Source organism: Cibotium barometz, chromosome 14, assembly GCF_041138505.1.
Source record: "Cibotium barometz isolate CiBa-2024 chromosome 14, ASM4113850v1, whole genome shotgun sequence".
Classification (NCBI taxonomy): Eukaryota; Viridiplantae; Streptophyta; class Polypodiopsida; order Cyatheales; family Cibotiaceae; genus Cibotium; species Cibotium barometz.
In genome coordinates, this window is record NC_141059.1 from 21,812,543 (window position 1) to 21,829,278 (window position 16,736).

General features: G+C 39.4%; 1 protein-coding gene across 1 annotated transcript; it reads left to right on the top strand.

The window, feature by feature from the left end:
* Positions 1-12,704: 12,704 nt before the first annotated feature.
* Positions 12,705-13,420, top strand: LOC147631796 (uncharacterized). Its single transcript, XM_086807959.1, has 3 exons — positions 12,705-12,872; positions 12,956-13,245; positions 13,324-13,420. The coding sequence occupies exons 1-3, from the start codon at positions 12,708-12,710 to the stop codon at positions 13,418-13,420; spliced, it is 552 nt and encodes a 183-aa protein (XP_086664085.1). The 5' UTR covers positions 12,705-12,707.
* The last annotated feature ends 3,316 nt before the right edge of the window (positions 13,421-16,736 follow it).

A 16,736-nucleotide genomic window follows, 5' to 3' on the forward strand; every position in this document is an offset into this window, starting at 1 on the left:
TGAACATTACATAGTGGAATGTCAAGAATGGCCTTGAAGTCAGGGTCAACTTTATCTCTATTAGGTGCTCTCTTCCACCATTTAGAATCCATTACTTGCGCTGATTCTTTGCAGTAAAGATAAGGAGACTTTGAGTTACCTCCTTTACTAACGTTATACATGCACTTAAGTGTTTTAAGATCCCCCGCCATGTGCCACTCTACTTGAAAATCACCTTTTCCTGCAACATGGAGATTCTCTCCTTGCACCTGTCTTTTAATTATTCTTGGTATTTCCGTGTGGTGAAACACCCAATCTAGTGTTTCATGGTCTTCTGTCTTTACCTGTGATTATACAAAACAAAAGTCTTACTATAAAAGATTTGAAAACATTGACTAAAATCAAGTACGAAATAAAAAATGATCATACCTGGAATGAGCCCAACCACCATATGTGTTTCTCCGACTGCACACTAAAATACTTCGAACTCGCTTCATTCAATGATGTATCAAGTGCTCCATTCATCAATGTGATAGTAATCCTTTCCATTTTCTTTTCCTTTACAACCTCACACTCATCCAGTTTGATAACAAATTTCAAAATGCCTTTGCACTCTTCAAATGTTATTCCATAAAACTCGACCATTCTTCTTTGAAGTTGTTGTAGATCTACAAATATATTGTTCCAAGGGTCATACACAGTGGTTCCTTTAGCACCATGAAATATATCTTCAATATGGATATATGGTCCAATGAACTCATCTATACTTTCATTCAAATGACCTCTTATCTTCCACACTGCTGGATTTGGCAGTAAAACTCGTTTAATCCTTTGATCTCTCAAAGTTGAGGATATCGCATGGAAAATCGAACTATATCCGTTCCTGCTAACTCCACTAACATCAAGAGCCTCTTGGATTGTAGTACCATCAACTTGATTATTGGATATAAAGTCCTCTACAACATTGCGTTTGATTGTTTTGTATTTTTTTTCTTCAATCAAACCTTTTGCTACACCACAAGAAAGCAATCCTTTCATTTGTTTAACTGGAAGAAGGTTGGGATCCATATTTTCTTTTGCAGGCTCCAATAATTTCCTATAGTAACAATATAGTAACAACACAATATGCCTATATTATTCAACACTTCCAATCCTATTTTGCATTAATGGACAAAATACATATAGTCATTTGAGAGTATTTTTGAGTTTAAAAAATAAAAAATTGCAAACTAACCTTGCTTCCTGAATTCTTCGCTTGCATCCACCAGTCCCAGCCTTCAAATTTGCAATGTTTTTAATCTTCCTACTTCGTTGTCTGTCTCCAAGCATGGTTCTCTTCCTTCTTGATCTTGTTAACTCTTTTTTACTCTTTGAATGCTCCTCAATTTCATTCTGCAACTGCTGCTCCAATTTTGCACGAATAGCTATCTCTTGAATCCTGGCTCCCTTTTCTTGTAGGTACATTGTTTTATATGTTTCTGCAAATGCAGACTGTGCTGAAATATAACCAAGAAGTCCATTTTGTCCATCGCCCGCAAACCTCAATAGTGTGGTTGGATTGACAAATGGAGGTGTAGAGTTTTGTACTAGACATTTTGGATATATACTTCCATCACACCATAAGTCAATATGTTGGAGCCCTTCTCTTCTCATACTTTCCCGTTGTTGAGCATTTAGCACCGTATCCTTTCGTCTTTTTTGTGCTGGAGCATATTGTTCTTCTAAGTCGATGTGAAGATGATATAATCGCTTCTTCTGAGATTGTACTTCACTAGTATCGGCCATTTTTGTGCTTCTGAGGTTGCAAAGTTGGCTTGTCAATCTCATAGTCTTTTTGTAACATGAATTGTGGAAGTGCGGCGGTATCCATACAATCATTAAGTTCAGTGATGGATTCTTTATGAGAGGCCTGCACACGTCGTCAAAAGAGATGCGAAATCTTCGAGAAACAAAAAAAATTAAGGAGATATTTAATGCAAAATCGTGTTAGTTAGACAAAAGATTATCTTATTCACCACTGAACTGACAGTTCAGTGGTCCTTACTGACAGTTCTGAGCCACGTTTCCATATTTTATTATTTTTGAGATCTTTTAGGAGAGAAATAAATCGAAAAATAGTGAATTTCTTACAGGGCCCCAAAATGAGCTCCGTTTTTCCCTAATGCATTGCCTCATCCTCAACCTCAAGATCTTGCAGGTACCTACAATAAAAATGGTGGTAATGGGCGGCCTGCTGATCAACAGCAGAATGAATTCTCCAAGAAGGGTATGCTCGAGAAGATAAAAGAGAAGCTCGCCCCTTCTTCTTGAGCTAGCAAGGCGACATCTTTGCGAATAAGTTTATGTACCTTAATAATTCAAAATTTAATGTTCTTCCACTACTTTTAGCACTATATTTAGCACCTCATTCTTCCACTATGCTCATTGCTTAGCACTAGTTTGGTAGCTCCTTAGGACATAAATATATCTTTTCAGGGGTTTGTTTAAAAAATCATATCTTAACATCTCGTACTTGTTCTAGTGGTTATTGGGGATGGCTTGTAACCTGAAGGTACCAGGTTCGATCCCCGGCTAGACACCTAATAGTTACCTTGCCCTCACATTGAAGAGGATATGAGGGGTCCTCACAGAGTATGTTGCTCACCAAATTTTTTTTTAAAATCATATCTTATGAATGGGGATCAAGTATTTTAGTATTTATCTTCTAACGCATGTCTTCATAGATATAGCAAACCTTAAAATTTTATTAAAATGATAAAAATAACTTTAAATATAATTGATAAATCATCATAAGTAGAGGTATATTGAGCACTATAATCCAAACACATTACAAATTTGCATAATAGGTTTTAACATATATATATATATTATATATATATATATAATTATCTCGACTCATTATATAAATTTTTCCTAAACTTTTATATTTGCGCTTATGGATTTGGGAGAGTCAACCCCTCACGCACCTCCAATTGGACCCGTGGGAGTGGACTTGTCGTGACAGGGAGGAGACACTGGGTACCCTGTTCTTTACATACACCACATGGCTAGGCCACAGGATCCAGATGCCCGAGGTCAAGAGGGCACCCCAGCAACACAGCAGTAGTACACTAGTAGTCACAGGGCCTCTCACAACAGTTTCTCTTCGATTTTTGGAAGAGGCTCTAGGAAAGTTTTCGGCCTCAAAAGATCACCCTCTTTCTTTGGTTGCTGGCACACAAGAGTTTGTGGTTGGCACATAGTTGGCTATTGGCAGTCAACCAGCAGTTTGTCCGAGGTGCGTGTCTGAGGTGTAGCCACCCTGAGGAGTCTCAATGACATTGTCTTTGGGATTTCCCAAAGGCACAGTAAGTTTGATAGTGGATTTTCTACATTTTCACGATAGGTTTAACATAGAAATAAGAAAGGCATAGTATTTGATGACCTCAAGCCAGAGTACAAGATCCCAACAAGGGCATTGCATCTCATTACTACGATAAGGCTAGTCAATTAGTGACAACCCATACATGGAACATGATTAGTAAGGGAGTTCCACGAAATTAGGTAGACTATTATTACAATGCTATCCAAACTGCATGCAAGATACACCAATCGGAAGTGTAAAACTTTTAGGTGGAACCCCTAGGTGCTCAGCAACTTGGTGATATACTATGGATTAAGGAAAGAGAAGCCAACACCATAGTGAGAGCTCACAACTAAAGAAGTCGTGCAACAAGCTTAGGATGATTTTAGAACAAACAACACAATAATTACCATAGTAATCTATTCTTTGGGGAGAGTTCAAAGGGTAAAATAAAGAGAATAAGCCTCACAACTACCATTGGAACTAGACCTTAAGTCCAAAATCACCCATAACCATTGCCCCATCAACACACATGAAGAGGAGGAATGTTACAATGATGAGCTAGATGTGATGGAAATCCACAAGCCTCATTAAGAAGATCCACACCACAACCACTGCCACAAGGAAAAGGACAATCGCAAAGTCATGTGCCACCATAACAATTAGAGTCAAGTACAACACATACCACCACTTCACAAAGTGGCCATAACATCTCATCTTTAAGATGGATACCCGAGTGTGTACAATTGCCAAAGATCACTCTAGATAAAGCAAAGGAGGGCCTAACAACACCGGAGATGGGTGAGACCAGCTTGACACAAACATAAACCTTTGTGTGACCATTTAAGGATGGCTTACACACTCATCAAAGAGACTTAAGATAGTTACATTCATGATAACCAAATTTAAGGATGGCTTACACATTCATCAAATAGACTTAAGACAATTACAATGGTGACCAACATTGGTGACCAAGGATGGCTTACACATTCATCAAAGAGACTTAAGACAATAACATGATAAGTGAAGCTTATGAGCTAGCGATGGATTCTTTGGATTTTTCTAGAAACCATTGGATTTTACCGTGTCGTAGCAAATGCTAAATGGATTTTTCTAGAAACCATTGGATTTTACCGTGTCGTAGCAAATGCTAAATGCCACACAAGCCATGATCACAAGGCATAAAAGCAACTATCCATTGAGCCACAGAAAGGCAGTTAGAAGAATCCCTTTCTAATAGTCACAAGTCAAAGAAAGCTCATGAGGAGGCACATCCAACAACAACAAAGGCACACCTAGCAAAACAACAAATCAACCAAGCTAATGAAGCCTTGGTAGCCAAAGAACAAGAGCTTCAGTAGATGTATCACCAACATAGTTCTCTCAAGAGACAACTTCAGGCTATTGACAAAAAAAAGAACTCTTGAGTCCAACTTTAAGGCAACTTCAAAAGGATACAATGGAGAGGGGAATGAAACCAAAAAGAGCATATGAGAAGGTTTGAGCTAAGTTCAAACATGATGAACACACCGAGAATCTTGTAGTTCAAACACATGAAGCCCAATATAAGGTTTTAGCTTACAGAGATGCAGAGATCAAGAGCTTGCGTGTTAGCAACTAGCAAAGGCAACACCACCAACAAATGTGGTACTATAGAAATTTGACAAGCTCATGAGTCAATCACCAAGCATAGGAGAGTTGCCATGCTCTCCAAGGTCACCCTTTCCATTTTTTTACTCTTTCTAATTTCGTACTAACCCCCTCTCTTTTACAACATAGTATTGACTATACTAAATCACTGTCACCACACCACATTGCATGACCAATTAATCACACCACACCATATACTCACCTTTGTCTTCAAGTGGAATCCTAGAATTTGAGGACCCCAAAAGTATACTCCAGTTGCCTCTCCATCCAATGGTGTTGATTGTTAGTGCAATCCTAGTAGTAGATGAAAATGAAGAGAATTCCCTTGAGCTATTATGTGGTGATATCTTAACTCTATAACAAGAACTCATGAAGAAATAGTTTACAATGGTTCATCGAGGATGGATGGTTTGCAACCAAACATACCAACGATATCTAGAAACCTATCACCTATTGTTGGAGAGGTATAATCTTGCTCTATCACAAGGTCTATTTGCAACTCCAAAGCAAATCTCAAACAATGGACATATGCTTTTAATGATTTTACATAGGTGACAAAGAAGACCATCTCTATAAATTTTTTTGAAGAGATGGCAAAAATAAGGAGAAACCCTCTACTTCAATATCCAATAGAAGCTAGCAAGGGTACTCAAAGGTTAATTAATTAATTAACCTTATCCTATTAATTAATTAATGGGGCTCGTTATGGCATAGAGTGAATAGAGGGGGTAGAATAGATTAAATAGATTTCCTAAATCAGCTTGTTACTTTCAAGGCAAGGGGGTATTCTTATCCCTTCTTGTAATCTTGACCGTGAAAAATAAAATATAGTAAAGGACTTGTCCGCCGACCCAAGGAGGAACCCATTAAAGAAATCAGCTTGTTACTTTCAAGGCAAGGGTGTATTCTTATCCCTTCTTGTAAGAAATAAGAAAGGCATAGTATTTGATGACCTCAAGCCAGAGTACAAGATCCCAACAAGGGCATTGCGTCTCATTACTACGATAAGGCTAGTCAATTAGTGACAACCCATGCAACCCATACATGGAACATGATTAGTAAGGGAGTTCCACGAAATTAGGTAGACTATTATTACAATGCTATCCAAATGGCATATCCAAACCGCATGCAAGATACACCAATCGGAAGTGTAAAACTTTTAGGTGGAACCCCTAGGTGCTCACCAACTTGGTGATATACTATGGATTAAGGAAAGAGAAGCCAACACTAGAGTGAGAGCTCACAACTAAAGAAGTCGTGCAACAAGCTTAGGATGATTTTAGAACAAACAACACAATAATTACCATAGTAATCTATTCTTTGGGGAGAGTTCAAAGGGTAAAATAAAGAGAATAAGCCTCACAACTACCATTGGAACTAGACCTTAAGTCCAAAATCACCCATAACCATTGCCCCATCAACACACATGAAGAGGAGGAATGTTACAATGATGAGCTAGATGTGATGGAAATCCACAAGCCTCATTAAGAAGATCCACACCACAACCACTGCCACAAGGAAAAGGACAATCGCAAAGTCATGTGCCACCATAACAATCAGAGTCAAGTACAACACATACCACCACTTCACAAAGTGGCCATAACATCTCATCTTTAAGATGGATACCCGAGTGTGTACAATTGCCAAAGATCACTCCAGATAAAGCAAAGGAGGGCCTAACAACACCGGAGATGGGTGAGACCAGCTTGACGCAAACATAAACCTTTGTGTGACCATTTAAGGATGGCTTACACACTCATCAAAGAGACTTAAGATAGTTACATTCGTGATAACCAAATTTAAGGATGGCTTACACATTCATCAAAGAGACTTAAGACAATAACACGATAAGTGAAGCTTATGAGCTAGCGGTGGATTCTTTGGATTTTTCTAGAAACCATTGGATTTTACCGTATTGTAGCAAATGCTAGATGCCACACAAGCCATGATCACAAGGCATAAAAGCAACTATCCATTGAGCCACACAAAGGCAATTAGAAGAATCCCTTTTTAATAGTCACAAGTCAAAGAAAGCTCATGAGGAGGCACATCCAACAACAACAAAGGCACACCTAGCAAAACAACAAATCAACCAAGCTAATGAAGCCTTGGTAGCCAAAGAACAAGAGCTTCAGTAGATGTATCACCAACATAGTTCTCTCAAGAGACAACTTCAGGCTATTGACAAAAAAAGAACTCTTGAGTCCAACCTTAAGGCAACTTCAAAAGGATACAATGGAGAGGGGAATGAAACCAAAAAGAGCATATGAGAAGGTTTGAGCTAAGTTCAAACATGATGAACACACCGAGAATCCTGTAGTTCAAACACATGAAGCCCAATAGAAGGTTTTAGCTTACAGAGATGCAGAGATCAAGAGCTTGCGTGTTAGCAACTAGCAAAGGCAACACCACCAACAAATGTGGTACTATGAGAAATTTGACAAGCTCATGAGTCAATCACCAAGCATAGGAGAGTTGCCATGCTCTCTAAGGTCACCCTTTCCATTTTTTTACTCTTTCTAATTTCGTACTAACCCCCCCCTCTCCTTTACAACATAGTATTGACTATACTAAATCATTGTCACCACACCACATTGCATGACTAATTAATCACACCACACCATATACACACCTTTGTCTTCAAGTGGAATCCTAGAATTTGAGGACCCCAAAAGTATACTCCAGTTGCCTCTCCATCCAATGGTGTTGACTGTTAGTGCAATCCTAGTAGTAGATGAAAATGAAGAGAATTCCCTTGAGCTATTATGTGGTGATATCTTAACTCTATAACAAGAACTCATGAAGAAATAGTTTACAATGGTTCATAGAGGATGGATGGTTTGCAACCAAACATACCAACGATATCTAGAAACCTATCACCTATTGTTGGAGGGGTATAATCTTGCTCTATCACAAGGTCTATTTGCAACTCCAAAGCAAATCTCAAACAATGGACATATGCTTTTAATGATTTTACATAGGTGACAAAGAAGACCATCTCTATAAATTTTTTTGAAGAGATGGCAAAAATAAGGAGAAACCCTCTACTTCAATAGCCAATAGAAGCCAGCAAGCGTACGCAAAGGTTAATTAATTAAATTAATTAACCTTATCCCATTAATTAATTAATGGGGCTCGTTATGGCATAGAGTGAATAGAGGGGGTAGAATAGATTAAATAGATTTCCTAAATCAGCTTGTTACTTTCAAGGCAAGGGGGTATTCTTATCCCTTCTTGTAATCTTGACCGTGAAAAATAAAATATAGTAAAGGACTTGTCCGCCGACCCAAGGAGGAACCCATTAAAGAAATCAGCTTGTTACTTTCAAGGCAAGGGGGTTTTCTTATCCCTTCTTGTAATCTTGACCGTGGAAAATAAAATATCGTAAAGGACTTGTCCGCCGACCCAAGGAGGGCCCCATTAAAGAAAACTTTTACGGGTGAGGGATTTTTTCCGCGAAGGTCCTAAATTCATGGTCTAATAACAACTGGCCTCCGGCTCTGCAGAAGACACACAGGCCTCTCACACCCCTTTCATTCCTCTACCTAAGCGTGAAACCATGGCACGTGTTGGTGACGACGAGGCTCTGCACAGAAACCTTCTCAAGACCATGAGCTCCACTAGCGTAGTCCTCTGCATTCTCCTTGGTATCTCATACACCGCCATTCTCAGGCTTCCGAGGGCCTTTCAACAAGCCGCAGAACACGCAAAACCCTGCGTATGGCAGCACCTTTTCATAATCTTCAACAGCGTCTCCTTCTTGGCTTCAGTGGGGGGCCTGCTACTCTTCACCAGCAGCACTCTGACGAGCCTCATGGCTTCCTCGAGCTGCGGGAGGAAAGGCCCTTATACGGCTAAAGCTTCTGATCCGGATGAGGCTAACGATGGGCCAAGAATGGCAGCCTCTTTCTCGCAATTCATCGTCCTCGTCTTCTGCGTCCTGCTCTCTCTTGCCTCTGCTGGCTTCGCTTACCCCTTCGCAGCTCTGGCCCTCCTCAACGCTCCCACATGGCAGCAGCACCTCCCCGCCATCTTCACGTGCGTTCTCGGGGGCTTGTTTTGCATTGAGGTTTTCCTTGCGATGGTGGCCAACCTGCTGACAGCGTGCCGGGAGTGCATTCGTTCCCACCCTCAGCTATGGCAGGCTAGCACGTGTCAGTGCGTCTTTGGCATCATTCTCTTCGCTGCCGACCTCGAGACCGTTTCCCCCGTGAACATTATGGTGTAAATGAATCCCTTTCATGTATCTAGCCTATGCCTATGGTCTTTATCCTAAGGAACATCTAGCTTATGTGCATGACCCATATCAGCTATTCGGCATTGTTTACCAAATACATATGTGTTCACATGCCTAGACTATCCTTCGCTTCATACTTATGTTCACACGCCTAGACTATCCTTGACTTCATACTCATCCAGCTTATGTTCATGACCCATATCAGCTATTCGGCTTCCTTTACCAAAATACATATGTGTTCACATGCCTAGGCTATCCTTGACTTCATACTTATGTTCACACGCCTAGACTATCCTCTACTTCATGACATTTCTTACCCATAGCGTCTATATGACTCAGTGATGGGGCTTCGTTTAAAACTAGTATTCTAAATATCCCGCTTGTTATGTATTTCACCTTACTGCAATTTAAATATCCCGTTTGTAATGTATTTCAAAATTTCAACAAAAATTTGACATGGTCTTCATTCTTGAGGGACAAAAACTATACAATCTAGTTATATTTGTCTTTTTGTCTACTTTTTAATGTCAAACCACAATCACTTTTGAGTATCACCTTAATTTTGATACATTTTTTTATACCTTAATTTTGAGTGAATCACAAGCACTTTTGAATATCACCTAAACTTTGCTTGGGTGGAAAAAAACTTTTTTCCTACCTTGGTCTTCCTATATAACATTGAAGAAAGACTAATATATTCTTAAGATATAACATTGATTTCCACCTCACAATTAAATCCTACAAGAGGATCAAATGTTTGACAAAAGAAACACACTTGTCTTTTTCAAAGTATACAAGTAAATTTAGATGCATAACTTGTAGTGTAATTTGTCTTATAGAAAGCTTGCTCAAATGTCATGAAATAAAGTTTTTAAATTTTATTTCTTAAAAAAAAGTATTTTTCTTTTTTGTTCTTCATTAGCTTTGAACAAAATGCCTTTATGATGTGAAGATCCCATTTTTATTGGAACTATTCTAAGGCAACCTTGTAAAATTTATATGGTTGTGATGTATATATGTAGGCTAATAACAAGCCGAGATACTTTTTCCCTCTTTAGGAGGTTTTTTTCCCTGAGTGTATGTACACACTAGTGTGTGTAAGTGACCTTATCATGTCACTTCACTTGTACTTAACTAATTTGATCTTCACTCCAACAACCGATATCAAAGCAGGTTCTCTCTACCCTCACCCCTTGTCATCTTCTCCTTTACTTTCTCTTTGGATTATCTCAGACTAGGCTATCGTTCTAAGTGGAGAAGATGTAGTGTGTTGTTAGCTACACTGGTACAAATTTTTACATATTTCAAGGTGTTTCCTCTGGGGGTTTACCTAAAAATATGTAAGTATACCACATGAGTTCAAATGAAGGGGTTTTTTAATTCAAAATTTTAAGGTAAATTTATAGAAATACATTTATAGAAGGGGTTTTTTAATCAATTTTGAAAAAAGCCCTTAAGTTCATAAAAAAGAAAAAGGGGTCATTTTATTCATGAAAAATTCATAGGTAAGGGGCACGTTTCAGATACATGTTCAGATGCTGTAAGGTTTTCACATGCATTCAGGGGAGTGTCAATTCAAAACTCTTTTGTTCGATTATGGGTTTCTTCTACATAGTAGCATGTAGCATTTGGTATACAGATAGAGCTGTTCGTTATCTTCAATAACATCACATCTTCGAAGTCATCTTTAATAGCTTCAACGTCATCATAATATTATCATCGATTTCTGCATTCCTACCAAGTATCATTTCCACACTCTGCATTTTGTAATTTTTCATACAATTTGCAGGTTTCCTTTGTCATCAATGATCTACTCGTAGCTATATGGGTTGCATTGAGTGGGCATTGATAGTACTTGCAAGTAGTTGGGATATTTCTATTTTGTGTTAGAGATTAGTTGTTTATAGGCTGAACATGTACAACAATGCATTTGGGATGCTTTCTCCTGAGGATAAGCTTGACAAGAGAAAGGAGCATTACTCCTTATATTTGCTCATGTAAACTTTTGAAGCATGCTTGGCATGTGCTTGCTCTACTTTAAAAGTGTATAACGAGACATGAGTAGCCTACTTGCGTAAGTAATTAGATATGAATGAGAGAGACTTAATAAATGAGTTCCTCATGTCAGGACTATGGTCCTACGGAAGTCGAACCCTAGCATAAGTTAATAACTTTCGGAGTCTCGAGAGTATTATTGGTGCTAGCGGGGTTCAGGGGTTAATGGGCGTTAGGGTTTGGTCGATGTGTGCACACATCTAAGTTAGCACGGCTCTTAAGTAAGATGGGCGGCCGGGCTAGGAGGTGTGGACACAGGCCAGGGTTTTGGTATAAAACCCAACGAGAAACCCTAACTCGTCATTATATGGTTGGGAGGCGGCGACCAAGGCAGTCCGGCAGTCCTAGAAGGCGATCGGTGATGAGCGATCGTTGGCGCGCCGTTGGCGAGCGCGCGAGAATTCTCCCTTACTTGAGTGGCACAAGGGGGAGGCTTCACCATCCAAGGAGTGGGGTTTTGAACCCACCACCTCAAGCTCCAAGGCAAGTGTGCTAGCCACTTCACCTTTTCACTTGTGTTGTTCTTCTCTTCAAAAGAACTCTACTTATTCTTTCAAGGGAGGACACAAACTACAAGGAAAGTGACACAAACTACAAGGAAAGTGACCTTTTCACCTTCAACTTTCCTTCTTTCAATTTGTGAGAGGAGTTTTCTATGCTCCAAGTTTGGAAGTTTTTGGTGGACGGATCTTCAACGACATGCTACATGCAACACACTTTTTTGCATGCATGTGAATGGGGCACAGTCAAGGGAGGCTTGGAGGCTTGGAGGCTTGAAGGCTTGGGAAATGGAGAGTCAAGAGTCACTTGAGGACTCTCCTATATAATAGGGGCATGGGGCACAGTCAAGGGAGGCTTGGAGGCTTGGAGGCTTAGGCTATGGTCTCTTGTGTAGAGGATCATATCTACTCAGCAATCCGTACAAATGAGGATTCCATCAAAGGGTTAATTAAAAGCATGGAAGAGATTACAAACCAGTCAACAATGGTGGTGTTCATTATCATTGAGGGTTTACATGGCCAAGAGCCCCTTCCATTAGACCTTCAAAGTGTAATCGATCACAAGTCCTATCATTGTTTAGCAGAGTTTGTTACGATACTAGAGCAAACAGAAGGATGGCAACACATGGTTGGGAAGATGTTTGTTGTTTGGGATGAAAACCATCGACTCAAAGCATGGCATGAATGGGCCAAAACCACTTGAGTTGAAAGAGAGAAGGTTCCCAAGATGATTTGTAGAGTGGTTTGATTCCTTGAGGAGGAGGAGGTTGAGTTCTTCTTTGTGATATGCATGATAAACAAGTAAGTGGATTGTATCTTGTTTTTTTATGATTGAAATGAACAAACATCTTATATGTCATCATATACCTTATTTATTATGCATGCCAAATTGTCAAGGTCACCCACCATTCATGTGCCAAACACAACGACACATGATATATTTATGATGCAGTGTGGATGTGTGGGCCTTGCCGATCTACAATCATTGTTATCAAAGTTCAGTGATGCAGATCGGGCATGGGCCGATAAAGCTCTTACTCAATGGGGGCCTAATAGATCAAAGTGGTTGAAGCTTCCCATATCACTCTCCTCTCAATTGGTGTTCAAGGTATGTGCGCGCCTCGTTCTCAGACAAAAATAAAGCCATGTTTTGATTTTGAAATATGTTTCTAAAACATAAATGCATTGCAGTTTAAGTTTGATGCCACATACCAAGCCAAGGTCAGTGGCTTGCCTGAGCGAGGGAGTAGAGAATACATTCTAAATGTAGACATGTTTGACAAGAATTATAAAGATGCCTTGAAGGAGATTGAGGTGCTATTTATAAAGATGGGACATGAGCTGGCACAAATTGCTAACACCAAATGTAGCAAAGAGTTTTTCAAGAAAGTGATCTCCTACCGGGGCTATGGTGGAAAGGCTAGTAGATTCACTACTCCCAAGCTAGCAGAGATTGCTCGGGCACATATTCCAAACACAGAGTAAGATTTCTAACTCTCTCAACGCATTAAAGATTTTTTTATACGTAGGTAGACACATAACGCTAGTTCACAATGCAGGAAATGTATGCTTGGTGGCGGGTTTGCAAAAATGAGCACGTTACAATTGTATGCAAAGTTGGGAGGACGAGCTCACTTGCTGAGTCGGCATGCATGAGAGAGCCACATTGGACTCTTGGGTAGGTATCACGGATGCCCTCAAAGCTTTCAAGAAGACTCACTTTGAAAAGGCATTCGTAAGGTGGAAAGGGCAAACGGATACTGACCAATAACCACACTTGTGGTGCATGGCACGATGTCTCTTGTATACATTCACCGATCCAGGGGATGCAATCTTAGATTGCTTTGTCAGTACTAGGATCCTTGCTAGAGGATGCAGGATACTGCATCAAAATTGCATCAGTGAGACGAGTGAAGAGGTGTGCTTTAAAGTTCATATCTATGACCACTTTTGTATGTTCCTGAAGATTTGGGTCGACAGAGTTTCAAGGGTGACATCAGTGGAGTATGCTCAATGGGAGTATCAGAGGGATGTGGGGCCATCGTTTCCACACGTTTCTCACCCATATCCTCCACCCGCCCTAGTACCCACCATGAGACCAACAAGGTCAAGTGCCTCATCATGGCCACCTAGTGTTTCAAGGGAGCCCCCATATCGACTTGGCATGCCACAGAGATGTCCCCCGTGGGTTATTTTACGATGCCCTCATCATGGGCACCATGTCCCGAACTTGTGAGGTTGCTATTCCCACCTGCACATGCACCATTTGGTAGAGCTCCGTGCATGCACCCATCTTTCTTCTTCCACCAGCATTCGCGGCGGGCGCCCTTATTGATGTGTTTCATCGCTTTTAATGACAAAAATATATTGTTTTACACATTATTGTGATGCACTTTTGTACACTCATATTATATCAATTGCATTGTTTTTAGCCTTTTCTATAACCGTTTAGGTAATTAAATTGACAATAGAGAAAGATGGAGCAAGATGGATAGAGATGGAGAGGCCACGAGAGAGAGTGTGAGTGAAAGAGAGGAAGTTTGAGTGAGACCTTAAAAAAGTTATTTTTATGCTTAAAATAGTTATTTCTATGCTTACAATAGTTATTTTATTTTTGGGACCTTATAAATAGAGTAGATATTTCCATGTTCCACTATTCTTATTCTAGGGACACATCCCACCCCACCCAACCCTTATATCTTCATATTGTAATAGGTTGGGCATAAACTCAATTATCATGGGTTCATCCACACCAATCCCTCTAATACTATGATGTTTGCAAGTATCTTAAGTAAATCTCGTCAATCTTTCATGCACCTCAAAGAAAAACAACCTAGATTGAATTCCCTTCTGGAAGCATGGACAACAACATCTAAAGTGCAGGAGCTCTACAAGAAGCTCACAATAGAGAAAATGGTAGACCTTGCAGACAAGAACATTCTAGAGGTAAAAGCAGCAATAGCCATTGGGATACAAAGAGCTTTTGGTATTATTGATGAAGAGGTAAAAGAGGCTCAACATCTTGTAGGTGTTTGTCATAATATGTTGTAGTCTTGTAAATTTGCGAGAAATTTGCTTTGGAATATAATGGAAGTTTTAGATCATAATATGGTGTTTTTGTAAAGGAGTTGCAAATGATAGTGGCCCATGGTGTCTAGTGCCTCAACATCTCATAGGTGTGATAGTAGAGAGGGAGGAGTAGACAGAGACAATAAGAGTACATAGAGAAACTGCTTGCCTCAACACCAAAAAGCGATCGCTCAAAAATGCTCGCAAAAAAAATACACCCACATACAGGTACACTCTCACATAATGGTGTTGTAGAAAGGAAAAATAGGCACGTTACAGAAGTGGCACATTCCTTGATGTCTGGGAAGAATATACCAAATTATTTTTGGGCAGAAGTAACAACAAAGCAGCTGCTGCTATTTACATTAAAAACATGACCCCATTGTAGCTCTTCATGGTATGATATGCCTAAACATAACTTTGCAGGTATAAAGCTGGATGTGTGTCACTTGAATGATTTCGGATGTATTGCATATGTGCATAATGAAGTGAGAATAAAGTTATATCCAAAGGTAGAGAAATGGATCTTTATTGGGTATACTTCGGAGTAGAAAATTTATAGATGTGATAACCCAGACTATCATGCTAGGACAAAGCACATTGAGGGGGTGCATCATCACATTGTGAGGGAAAAGGTTATAGCAGGTGATCAGGTGGCTGACATCTTCACAAGGCACTTGGTACAAAGAATCTCAATAGGTTTAGGAGCTTACCCCTGGAGTGCAAAGTGTATAGTTGAGCTCAAGGGGGGTTATTGAGATATCGGGCTCAATTAGTGTTGTGACCCATAGGGGAGAATCGGACTCAATTTCGGGCCTTTTTCCTCTAGAGAGAGAAAGGGTTTGGACAAATAGGAAGAGAGCCTCCATAACAAAACTTTTTATAATTAGATGTCTTTCATATATTCTTTATATATGAATATATTATTAATAGAGAAAAACGAATTGCATTTTGCAAAATACTTAAACCACTCTTTATATTGATAGTTCATTAATGTACATGAAAACTAGAGTGATGTTAGCGCATTTAATAAAGATAGTTTTTTCCTCTAAAAATTCTTTGAATTTCCTAGCTCATTTAATGAATTAATTTCCCTCTAAGTATTTCACACGGTTTTGAGGTTATCTCTTCTTTTGTCTTCTTGCGTTTTGAAGGTTATTTCTTCTTTCATTTGTGTTTGCGCTTGTGTTTGCTTCAAGGGAAACCATATGTCCTAGGCGCACCTGCTCCTCTATCATAGCTATTATACAGTATACAACAGCTTTGATATGGATAATCAAAGGTGGGTTCCTATCACCATCTCTATTGGTAGTTGGGTTATGTTGCAAATGAGGAAAAGAAAAAATGCAATGAATGAGTTCATCAATACCTACAAAGGCAGAGTTAAAGATTTCAAGCTATCTGACAACAGGTAGGAGAATTAAGGACGTTCTTATACAGCATGCCTACATGCACTCAGAACGATGTCTGCAGCAACGTTTAAATCAGAGAAATGTTTGGATTTCTTAGATTAAAACTAGGATGTGAAAGAATTTAATGGGGTTACTTACAAAATCCAATGAAAGTCTATTGTCTATAAATTTATGATTCGCTCTCATAATTTTATTTTAGCCTTTCATTATATGAGATTGAATTATGCCAATGGAAAACTTATACCAATTGATCAGGACTTAGAGGATGATATTGAAAATCCATTGATCTTATTAGAGGTATGGTTTGAACATGAGCTCTTGACAATACTCAATATTAGGTTAAATGTCTCCCTGTGTCAAGTGAGAATAGACTTCGCAAATGAGGAGGACCTACAAGTGCATGATGATTATGTGTTCGAATGCAACGACCGTAAAGTATGCCAATCACTCTGTCCTTGAAAAAGTTATAATTTCAACAATATGCCATAATC

Bases quoted from the DNA above. Each gene is read 5' to 3' on its own strand.
- LOC147631796 (XM_086807959.1), top strand. From the start codon at position 12,708: ATGATGCAGTGTGGATGTGTGGGCCTTGCCGATCTACAATCATTGTTA. The intron at 12,873-12,955 runs GTATGTGCGCGC...AATGCATTGCAG, and splicing joins CCTCTCAATTGGTGTTCAAG to TTTAAGTTTGATGCCACATA. The intron at 13,246-13,323 runs GTAAGATTTCTA...TTCACAATGCAG, and splicing joins GCACATATTCCAAACACAGA to GAAATGTATGCTTGGTGGCG.